Here is a 12,000-nt window from a genome sequence, read left to right on the forward strand (position 1 = left end):
CATAACGTTTGACCACAGGCCATTTTCTTCATTCAGACGTCCGTTCCATATCTTTCAGTTCGGTGGTTGAAACGCACCCCGACCACGATGATGGATGGACGTTTTTATATAAAAGTTTTAATGTTACTACAAAATGTATCTGCTTTAAAAGTTTTTTAACAATTCCTTTTCAGCTTGCTCTCCATCTACAGTATTCTCAACCAACGGATTCGTTATAAACAAACAACGACCCGTACTTTTCCTGATCCATTAATTGTTCTTGCAATCTATTTTAATTGTTTTAACTTCATTTCCTTAGTCTATTTTTCAGCATTTTGAGCCAGGCGATTTGAAAGGACTCCTGGATTTACCATAGAGGGAGGAGTTCGGGGGCTTGATCTCTCTTTCCGGCCGACTCACCATCTTGTGTGTAACACAGGGTACGCGCTCCGTCTTTATAGTCTTTCAATTCCGTGCAGTTATTTTCCTTAACGCTTTAAATATTGTACTATTTCATGCTAATAACACACCGCAGTATCGCAAAAGATGATACCTGCAAGTGCTGAAATATGAGTAAAACTGAGATTACAGAGATTAATTATTACAGCCAACCTATCGCTGCATGGCCCTGCATGCGCGCTACAGATATGATGGTCAACAGCCGTTTGAATTTCGTTAATATTATAATAGTTAATTGATAGATGGCAATGTTTTTTGGTATTTGCGTACTAGGCAATGAGCCAATTACTGACCCCGGATGACCACAGGGGTCTCCTGGTGAGGGGATAATTTATTGGAAGCGAAGCTTTCTATTTGTAGCAGTAATCTCATTTTAGCCTACATATTACAGTAAATATAGCGGCAGTACATGAATTGCAATTTAGAATGCATTTTCCTTATATTTTCTGGAACCGTTCAGGTACATTACTTTGTGGTAAGGCAAAAAAGGCAGTGCCATGCTGATAATTTGAATGTGCATTCTCTGAGTTAAGCTTTCACCTCAGAGGATGTCAAGAATGTTTGAAAATACTGCAGATTGGGTGGTGTGTTTACCAGTTTTCTATTGCCCTTCAGTAAACCGGCACCATGACCAACACCAGAGGCAAGAGAAGGGGCACACGGTACATGTTTGCCCGACCCTTCCGTAAGCATGGTGAGTATCAGCACCATACGGTTGCTCTACTACACCTACAGTTAAGGTGCCTGATAAATGTGTTTGTGCTGGAGTATTAACCCAGACTTGGGTGTGGAATAAGCTATGCTGAAAATGTATGGGTTAACAGTGATCCTCTTCGTTCCACAGGCCCTGTTCCCCTGTCTACTTACATGCGTATCTTCAAGAAAGGAGATATTGTCGACATTAAGGTTTGCTTGTTTTTGCCTGTTTCTCCCAAAATGATCTTTTTTTGGGGAGTTTGGTGGGTGCTCTGATGTGTCCAACTATTGTCTTGTTGAACACACTTACACTGCCACAGAAAAATGTGTGCGTGGAAACAAAAAAAAATCTTTGGTATTTCTAATCGGAAAGTGTTCAAATATGTTGAACAAGGACCTTGTTGACTGACAACATTTATACGAAAAATACTTTATCTCTTCTTTGAAGGGGGTTATGGGAACAAATATGAAGCACACTTCAATGAAAGCTTATGATTTGTATCCTCCTAAGTATGCAGCAACATTTTGGGATGCACTCTCACTCTTGGTTCTTGATACAGCACTTGATATGCCTACTACAAACCTCCTAACTATGTCTTATATTATTATAGATCATATACAGATGCGTTTCAGACAACAGCCTATTTGTATTCCACAGGGAACAGGAACCATCCAAAAAGGAATGCCTCACAAATGCTACCATGGCAAGACTGGGCGTGTGTACAATGTTACCCAGCATGCCCTGGGCATCATTGTCAACAAACAGGTCAAGTATGTACACAGAGTAGAGCAGTGATTAGGCAGTTGTTGTCCTGCATGATGTGTTGTTTGATCCCCACTTTCACTTTGCCACAAGGGCAATCCAGTGTTCTTGATGGTCATTCATGTGGGGCAGAATGTCCATCCTTTCACAGCCTAGGCAACCTGAACCAGGGTCTGCACTGGGGCCTGTCTAAGGAGACATATGACCTTGTTGCATTGCTGTGTTCTATGTTGGTGTGACAAGTGAGCTCTCCCTGCAGAGGCAAGATCCTGGCCAAGAGAATCAATGTGCGCATTGAGCACATCAAGCACTCAAAGAGCCGGGACAGTTTCCTGCAGCGTGTCAAGGAGAATGAGAAGAGGAAGATTGAGGCCAAGCAGGCAGGCACCTGGGTGGAGCTGAAACGTCAGGTAAGCTGATCTCACCTGAACTCACAGCCACAGACCTGTATGTGGTCACATTACCCTGTGATCTCTTACACGCTCACAGCTTTACTCAACGTTCACCTGTACTTGTACTCACAGCCATGCACATGTTCATGGCTGCATTCAAAAAGTTAAAAAAAAAATTAACTGCAGTGTGTGGCATGATGCTTATTTGCTGGTTAAAAAAAATATTCTACCGCACTTTAAAAATTTATTTATTTATTTATTTGTTTATTTATATATTTTTTGCTGAGTAAGAAAGAAATTTGCCAGGCTAAACGGTCTGTTTAGAAATGGCCTCAGCTGTGATGTCACAACTGACCTGTGAACCTCCAACCACTTAAAAATATTTAATTAACATTAAAACCCGCCCTTGTTTAGCTTTGTCTCGTAACGTAATGTACACAGTTGTGATTTAGCAATTAGCATCAATTGCCTGCCTTCTCCTGAAGCAATTAACATCATAATCTTGTCAGCTTAAAGCATGTATAGTGTGTATGTAATAATATTTGTCTTGGGTTAGGGTTAGGTTAGCATACATGTCAATCTACTTGCCTAGTATTGAACTGTTTCTGCTACATTCACAAGTGACGGCCTGCTGCTACACGATTCTGACCACCACTGCCAGCAGTGCTTAAAATGATTGATTTCTTATCAATAATCTGGCTGTCATCGCTATTGTGTGCAGCACTGCACTGACAGGAGCTTAGTGGCACATTCCTCAATCATAGCACCTTATCACAAGATTCAACGTCACGCGCCATCCTGCTTCACACAATCGCATTTATAAAATAAGTGCAGGATCTCTATTTTAAGAATGTCCTGGAAAATGCATTTAAAGTGCACAGGTGCGTAAAATCATGCATACAGCCATGCAGTCTCCATAGACGAACATGGTGTGGAAGAACTTGACAGACCTACATGTTTCAAAATGTAGTGGAAAGTCTTCCCAGAAGAATGGAGGCTGTTATAGCAGAAAGGGGGTGACCAACTCCATATTAATGCCCATCATTTTGGAATGCGATGTTCAACAAGCGCATATGGGTGTGATGTTTGGGTGTCCATACTTTTGAGCATGTAGTGTATTGCTAACAGTTAGCTGCTTCATAGGAAACAAGCTAGTTTAATGGCTAAATTATGGGAGTAAATGTATGTGCAGAAATTTGTGCTGGCAGAAACAGAATTTGAATTGCATAATTTGAATTTGCATTTTCCTATTTTAAATTGTAAAAGTCTTCATTGCATTCAGTTTTCATTTATTTTCTAGTTAAATATTCTAACTCAATGTAATTGCAAAATCAGTTCTTAAAATTCAATTTCAGTTTTCTGTTACGCATCCAAATACAATTCGAGATTCTGTCAAACTGCAAACAGCAGTTGGCACCTTAAATGGTGATATTTTTTCTATCTGCATTTGGTATTGTGTGGTGCATGAAGCATATAATGCAGCTTGACACCAACAATTTTTAACCATGATGACCAAAGGCAGAACTTCCTTGTATACTGCCTAAAGGTCCAGGAATCTAGCCACAATAAGACTTCTGGTTTTAGGCTGCTGGTTTGAATTTGCAATTTTTTTATACCAAAATAAAAGTTCTTCTGCTATTGTAAGAGATTAGAATTCTGACCACAGTGACGCCTAATGTTACATTTGCGTATCTTGAACTATGGCAGATGGGTTTGCTTTTTGAATGCACCCCACCACTGGTACGCCCGTACATGCCCACTTTTATCTGCGCTTGCAGCCATAGCTGCAGTTACTTTTCTCATGTTTGTTTGGTGTCTCTGTTTGCAGCCTGCTGCCCCCCGCCCCGCCCACTTTGTCAGCTCCAAGAACAACGAACCCCAGCTGCTAGAGCCAATCCCATACGAGTTCATGGCTTAATATAAACCAATAAAGTCCTTTCACTCACACTGCTGTGTTAATACCTCTGTCTGCACACACACCTCTGATTTTCTGCCTATAAACTGACTGCTTTACCTGTCTGGTCTGCCTGAGGGTTTGCATGTGAGAGGTGGTGGTGTAATGGTAGCAGTAACACTGCTGAAGCACTTAAGCCCTACTTCTGTGTAATAAGATTTACATTGTTTGGGTTCAGAGTATCTCTGCTCTTTTCATATTGGTTGTTGTAACCTTAACCTTTTCCTAGTGTATTCTACAGAGGCAAGCTGATGCAGAACGGAATAAAATGGTACTGCAGTAGTTGGGTAAATGGACTGCATTTATATAGCACCTTTATCCAAAGCGCTTTACAATTGATGCCTCTCATTCGCCAGAGCAGTTAAGGGTTAGGTGTCTTGCTCAAGGACACTTCGACACGCCCAGGGCGGGGTTTGAACGGCAACCCTCCGACTGCCAGACAACCGGTCTTACCTCCTGAGCTGTCGCCCCAGATTGGGGTAGATTAACTTGACTGCAAAAGGGTCAAGTTGATCAAGCCAGCTAAATTCATCCATGACCCCGAACTGGTAAAATATTGGAAGTTGGGTGCCACCCACTGCTATTACACTGCTTTGTTGTCAACTTCATCCTGTAAAAGTGTGGAAATTACATGAAAACTTGAAGGCACTAGCTTCCATAGCCTGTGACTTGTATTGTTTTGTCCAATGGCTGCACAAGTGCCTGACTATGAATGAATATCTAGTGAAAAATAAGGATTAAAGCCAACAGTTGCCTTCAGAATAACTTAGTCTTTGCAATGGTTTCAGTTTCTGGACTGTGATGTAGGATATAGGACCATTCTTTGAGATGGAAAGCCATCAGTTTTTTAAGAGATGAAGTATGTAGAAACTTTTTATGCTGGGCTCTAGAATTCTCCATAAAGGTTCAATTATTTTTATTGTGGAGGCTGAGAAAAGCATTTGACTTCATCCAGCTATCTGTGAAATCGCTTGAATTTGTTAATAGTATGTGTGGGGGCATCATAAGCGAACAGTGTTTTCACCATACCTGGTGATGTAAAACTGCTTCATATTTTGCCCATTATATGACCGTGGCGAGCAGTTATTAGACCAATGACTCCCACAAGATGGCTGTCCATGCCATCACAGATCCACCACCATATGTAACCATTAGCAATGGACGTGGAATTAAGGTTTTGTTTGTCCCCAAACATAAACCTATCTATGAGGACAATAAAAGCTGATTTAGGGATTCGGGTTTGTGCATCTTACACCTGGGGACTCATGGCTACATTGTCATTTTGATATTACTACTAATAGCCTACTAAAGTGGTATTCGTTGTATTTTTGTCTTTCCATGACGAAGAGTAATCACATGAAAAATGAATAGACCAACATAAAACAGGCGAATAGCTATATTTAGTTTGCTCATAAATTTTCAGATGATGCTATGGTGCTGATTAAGGTGTGAAGAAGATGGTAAACTTGTCAATTGCAAAGATGATTGTAGGCTATATGAATATAAAATACATAGACTAATTCGCCACATCGCCAAAAGTGCTTCAACAAAGTACTGAGTAAAGAGTTATGTAAATGTGATATTTCAGTTTTTTATTTTTAATAAATTTGCAAAAATGTCTAAAAACCTGTTTTCACTTTGTCATTATGAGGAATTGTGTGTAGATTGATGAGAATAAAAATGAATTTAATCAATTTCATAATAAGGCTGTAACGTAACAAAATGTGGAAAAAGTGTATTGTGTTGGTAGATCATTATGCTTTAGATCACTGGGCCCTTCTGCCCACATTTTTTCTGTCTAGGTGTTTGATCAACATATCTGAAGACAACACAAACCAACACTTATTTCTGCATATGGCAATGGAATAAAAACAATCAGCCTCAAAGAGGAAAAATTAACAGCATATACATCATATACCAAATTAATAATATATAAAAGATTTTATGTTATACATAATATACAAAACCTGTTTTAATTTTTTAAATGCTCTATTCCTTGTTTCCTAATCCCTTCAATACAGCCATCCAGTTAATGCAAGGTGCCCCATGAAAGCTCTCCACAAATTCTACCATAGGAGTTCATTCTGGGCACTAGAGGTCACTGTGGACTAAAGAATAATGCTTACCCTTTGCTCATCAGTGTTAAACATACCTTCAACCCATGGTTTGCTTGAATACTTTCACGCTTATGCCATTTAGCTTCACTGATTTGCAAAGTAGTATTAGTTTTCTTCACAGAGGAAAGGTGAGGTAATGTATAGGAAAGCGTAGATTAAGCAAGTCTGAGTCTCCCATCAGTTGGCCTGTCTCCGTAGGACTGATCCATGTTATGTCAAAGCTTAAATACTTACTGATATTTCCATTAAATGGTACCATTCAACATATCCACATTTTTAATTTGGAGGCATTTTGCCATGTGAGCCACCAATCTTAAACCAAGTGTAGATGATTCAATATTTGATCAACCATTTGTGAAGGCCACCCACAGAGCTTTTTTTTTTTTTAAACCAGATTTAGATGCTTTTTTAAATATTTGTCATTAGGCAAATACTTATTTCCAAGGATGTTCCCATGAGACTTGTGGCACTGCATATAACTGCTATTTTCTAAATATGAACTAAATTATGGAAAAGATTCAGTTCAGTTACAAGCTTCCTTTTAAGATCCTTGATGCCCCCAGGTTTGTGCTTATGGACTGCCCTCTTTAATTCAGTTCTGATTTTTGGTAGGGTTTAAGTCTAGGGACTGAAACAGCCATTGCAAAATGTTGATTTTGTTTTCGCAGAACCACTTCTGCATTGATTTGGAGTAGGATTGGTGTAATTTTCTTGTTTACGTTTGGCAAACGCTTGAATTTATTGGTTGCCCTCAGTAAGGACTTTCTTCTTGCAGCCCTTCCAAAGTTGGTTGGTAAGCAGGTGGCATTTTATGACTGATCTGAGATGCATGCGACAGCTAAACTCTTGAAATGTGATCCTCGGGTTCTTCTTTGCCCCCTTGCCATCTTCCTCACTGTTAATGGGTAGAAGATGCATTCTCTTCCTGGAATGTTTCCAACTGTTGCAGATGTTTGCATTTTTATCACCCTAACAGTGCTATGTTTAAATGTTTATATAGTTTTTGGTCAACAATTCATGTTTTCGGTGGGCAGAAAACCATGTGTCTTTTGACAATTTTTTAGCTTTCCCCACGGTGATGGATGATAAAGGGATATTTTTACCTTGTGTGTTACCTCATTTTTATACCCTAAAGAAAAATCATGAAACAAGTGATAGAAGGCCACCCACCATTCACACTGCAGCCATAAGCCGCGTACGCAGAGGAGGCAGAGGGCGGAGGAGACCCAATCATATGGCTGCACAGAAAGCGGGCTACAGGCACCCTTGACGACTAGCAGGAGTCACTCAAGCAATGAAGACTGCTATCCCCAGCGACTGTATTCCTCCCACATCCTTGGGCAACACAAAGCCAACTGTGCACCAACCCTGCAGGGCTGACAGCCACAGTCAGTACTGATATGGGTCAGAATCAATCCGAGACAGTGGTGCCCACTCATGCGCCCCAAGTTACCAAGCAGCCCAATTGTCTGTATGGTTTATTTTACATGGCCTTTTCCCCTCATTTTCATCAAGGGGGCAAATAATTGTGAACCTGACTATACAGTGCAATCTGTAAGTATTTAAAGCTGTAGTAAGTGACTTTTTTAGAAAGATATCGGGGACAGCTGTGCTTCATTGGCCGCGATCATAGACTGAAATCCGGCACCATACACTGTTGGTACTCTTAAATTCTACATTGTAAAACCAGGAATTCGGCCTTAATTTTTGTATTCAAAACAAAGTGGTTTTACGACATAAACCAATCAAAGAGATGGACCAGTTCATGTCATGAACCAATCAACAATGAGATTGACCTTGCATGTTCATGTAACAGCATTTTTTCTACAGTAGACATGGCTAGATGCATTGAAAAAGAAAGTTTCACTGATGGGGTTGACTTACTCAGGCACTGTGTAATGCCAAAAAGAGGAAAATTGGATAGAGCTCACTCTAAAACTAAAATAAACATCAGTCCACAAATGAGAAAGTGGCGAGGGCTTTGGGAGTGGGTGGAGTTCAAGATGGACGCGGAGCTTGCATTGCTTCTCCTGGACATATAAGTGCAAATTTCAACATTAATTTACCTGGCCTTTCTGCTTATCAGCCAATTCAACGAATTTAGCCACAGAAGTAGCAAGGCAGCTATTACTGATAATGTTCCTTCATTTGATGGCTAGTTCTTTGAAGAATTAAATGTTTGCTCACATTATTTGTGTGGTAGGTGAAGTTAGGCAGCTTAGAAGCTAGGCTAGTTTGGTAAGCTAATGTTATCTGTTGGATGGATCACGTTAGCTTGAACTGGTTAGAATCCAACTTGCTAGTAGCTAGTATCAGTTGTTGTCTCTATGACCAGACCCCCAAAGGGTCCTGTATCAGGGCTAAGGCTGCCCCAACATGCTTTGCTACACAAATGTTTGACTTAGCAGCCTAATATACATTTAGAATAGTGTGACATGAAGTTATTTTGAAAAATACAATAAGTAGCCACTGTAGGTAGTAACCTACAGAACTACACGGTCTGTGCAGAGTGTTAGAAAGGTTTGGGTGTATTGTAGCCCTGATTCGGTGCTTATTTGTCAGAAAGGTCCTATTGTGAAATGTCCAGCAGATTATTAATTCGGGCTAGGTGTATGGGGTAGAGGATAGCCTTGTTCAACTAGTTACATGTATAAAAAAATATATATATTTTTTTAACATTACCCATCACAAACCATCAGGTTGATAGCTAACTTTAGATTAGCTAGTGAACTTAGCAAAGCCATTACTTCATTAGCTACCAAATTCGGGTAACTAAATTGTGCATCACCCTTTGGGGCTGCCCACCACAGTAAACCCTGGCAAGGTCCAGATTCAATATCAGACCATGGGTCCCATCCATGCACTAGAAAAGTTAAAAGAATGAGCCTCCCAGAAACCCCCCATTTTGGTTTTTAAGATGTGCTTGTGAATGATGTTTGTGAGTGTGTGTGCGTCTGTGCCTACATGTGTATACATTACATTACATTTAGTCAATAAGTCTATATGTGCAAGTTTGAATGTTTTTATATGTGTATGTGAGTGCGCATGTGAATGTGTGTGAGTGTATTTTTAAGTGCATACATGAGTGTGTGTGTGAATGTGACTCTATTTGTGTGTGGATTAGGAGTTCCTGGTCCTCAATGACTGTGCTGTCTGGCTGTTTAAACAGAGAAACTCAATGCCTGACTTAATGTCTGACAAACATGTTATCTCAGTCTTACAGGATACTTTACACAATATTTACTTCAATTAGGGCTAGTTTACCCATGCACACAGGAACAAAGATAGGAACAGCTGCTTGTTCTGTATGAGAGAGCGCGTGGGGGGGGGGGGGGGGGGGGGGGGGGGGGGGGCTGTCTGTCAGGGTTAGGAGGCAATGTGTGTTCGTTGTTCCACTTATGTGAGTTTGTGAGTGTGAGATAAAATTTGTCTTCTAAAAAAACACACCTCTGAATGTTCTGAATGTACTGGCGCGTGTGTGTTTATAAAAAGTGTTTTAACTGTAACTGCAAGTACAAGTGAATACAATGAAAAGGATTCATATATGTGTGGTTAGAATGTCTCTGGTCCTGTGCCTTATTCTCTCTTTGCTATGACTGATCCTCCTCTAAAACTGATCCTGCTCTCTGTGAGTGATGATCTTATTCCTTAAGCATCAAAGATAGGGATGCATTGGTTATTGAAGACAGTAAATGCACTGACAGTTCACAAACAGGAAGGATAGAAGTACCATCCCACACTAGACGTACCAAAAAGTGTATGCTGACATTTATTTTTACATTAAAATCATCATTAAACATATGACTCAAGAAACCAAGTGTTAACTGTGCATTCAACCACTTTGATCAATTAAAGACTGGATAGCTATGAAAATGAACCTACCAGGTTTGAGGATACCTGTCAAAGCATCCCACACTAATGGTGAAATTCATCCTACAGACATTCACATCTCTTCCAAGTTAAAACAGAGACAGGGGCTTGTCCTATTTCTACATTACCAATTGGCCCTATGTTTGCTGTTTCCATCAGGAGAGGCACGGACCTGGTTAATATGTAACCAGCACTGTCAATACGACCATATCGGAGTGCTGGGCTGTCTTATGGGCCCAATCTCTGGGTGTCAAAAGGCTGTGATTAAGGGCTCATACATGACTGGCCCTGGCCTCTCTTCGGCCATCCTGTCACCCTGGGGGTGGGGAAGTTGTAATCTGTAACCCCCTGTGAGGGCATGGCATGGAGGGAGTTTGGTGTAGTTGGTGGTTGTTGTCATAGATTATTTTGGTTATACATTTGCCCATTGTCACACAATTGAATAGGTCATGTGCAACTCGAACGCTCAGAACAGCATGGATCTTCAGCTTGTGATGTCTCCCAAGCTACGTTAAGCACATACATAGCACTGAGGCCTTAATCATGCCCCTGGCACCAAACAGACATCAAGCAGCACATGCTCCATTTACCTGTGATCCCAGCCTGTATTCTGGACTGGACTATCAGTGAGAGTCACAACTGAGAGACAGTGGAGTTGTCCCCATTGCTAAAACAACTGAAATACTATTGTAGCATGCCTGCTTTCGAATGGGAGGTTGGATTTAAACGTTCACACAATACAAAGGTCAGACTGCAGGGATGTCTGCCTTATGAACGCTCACACACACACACACAATCACTCAGAGCATAACATCACTGCAGAACAAAATGCCACAATACAGGGCACATAGATTCCAAATATCAGAATCATATGAACCTCTGAACTCAGTAGACCACATGCAGTGTCTTCTATAGTCTGAAACTTCACATGTTGGGTGGACGTCCAGATCATGATTGGGTAAACCTGGTCCTGGATCAGCTTGATGGAACTCAGGTCAACTGGATAAAGATCTAGACCAGGGGCATCATTTATAAAATAGTCTTACAATCAAATTGTATCTTAAAACAGTGGCTTACGCAGAAAACCATGACTAAGTAGTTATTTATAAAAACCCACTTTGACGTGGATATGATCGTATGTCTATATAAAGTTCATACTAGATGTAAGTTCAATACCTGCTGGTTATGTGAAGGTACTGCATGTTTGAGGGCTGCACGCAAACCTCCAAAGATACAAGTCCAAGAACATTTTTATAAATGAGGCCCCTGGACGCAGTATGCTGGTCCAAGACCCCAGGTCTTGCTGAGAGCAGACAATGCCTGGTGTGTTTTTAAAGTACATATTGAATAAAATCCACTTGGGGTCAGTGTTGGGCGTTAGGTTTCCAAGTGCCGATGTCAAAATGAGAGGAGAATAGCGGGTTGCCCAGTTCTAGCTGCTGCCTCTTCCTCCTGCATTAGCATACACCTGTACGCTACAGCAACATTCGGTCAACATCTGGATGGTACAGCACCGCTACCTGCCATTCCGATAGAGTCAAAATCCAGTTTATGTACGACCTCAAATAATTATTTCAATTCCTTAGTTGGTTTATTTGAAAATCCTGTGTTTATGTTCGCTTTCTACAGCTACATTCTCCCACTTCCCAGGCTATCACATAATATCGGTGCGCACTTAGACACACTGCCTGACTGAAAATCGAACTTCCTAAAGTAGTAATTATGGAGAGGAGAAAAAACACTTCCCGAAGAGCTTTATTATTTAATGAT

At 40.7% G+C, this 12,000-nt stretch overlaps 1 protein-coding gene and 1 long non-coding RNA gene across 2 annotated transcripts; one reads left to right on the forward strand and one right to left on the reverse strand.

The window, feature by feature from the left end:
- The first annotated feature begins 289 nt into the window (after positions 1-289).
- Positions 290-4,236, forward strand: rpl21 (ribosomal protein L21). Its single transcript, XM_035416222.1, has 6 exons — positions 290-419; positions 1,054-1,132; positions 1,283-1,344; positions 1,793-1,905; positions 2,157-2,307; positions 4,118-4,236. The coding sequence occupies exons 2-6, from the start codon at positions 1,066-1,068 to the stop codon at positions 4,205-4,207; spliced, it is 483 nt and encodes a 160-aa protein (XP_035272113.1). The 5' UTR covers positions 290-419; positions 1,054-1,065; the 3' UTR covers positions 4,208-4,236.
- Positions 4,237-10,106: 5,870 nt separating this feature from the next.
- Positions 10,107-11,891, reverse strand: LOC118224684. Its single transcript, XR_004764682.1, has 2 exons — positions 11,407-11,891; positions 10,107-11,241 (listed from the first exon to the last, which is right to left on the reverse strand). It is a non-coding gene; the product is annotated as an uncharacterized LOC118224684 (long non-coding RNA).
- Between the last annotated feature and the right edge of the window lie 109 nt (positions 11,892-12,000).

This window comes from Anguilla anguilla, chromosome 4, assembly GCF_013347855.1.
Source record: "Anguilla anguilla isolate fAngAng1 chromosome 4, fAngAng1.pri, whole genome shotgun sequence".
NCBI lineage: Eukaryota > Metazoa > Chordata > Actinopteri > Anguilliformes > Anguillidae > Anguilla > Anguilla anguilla.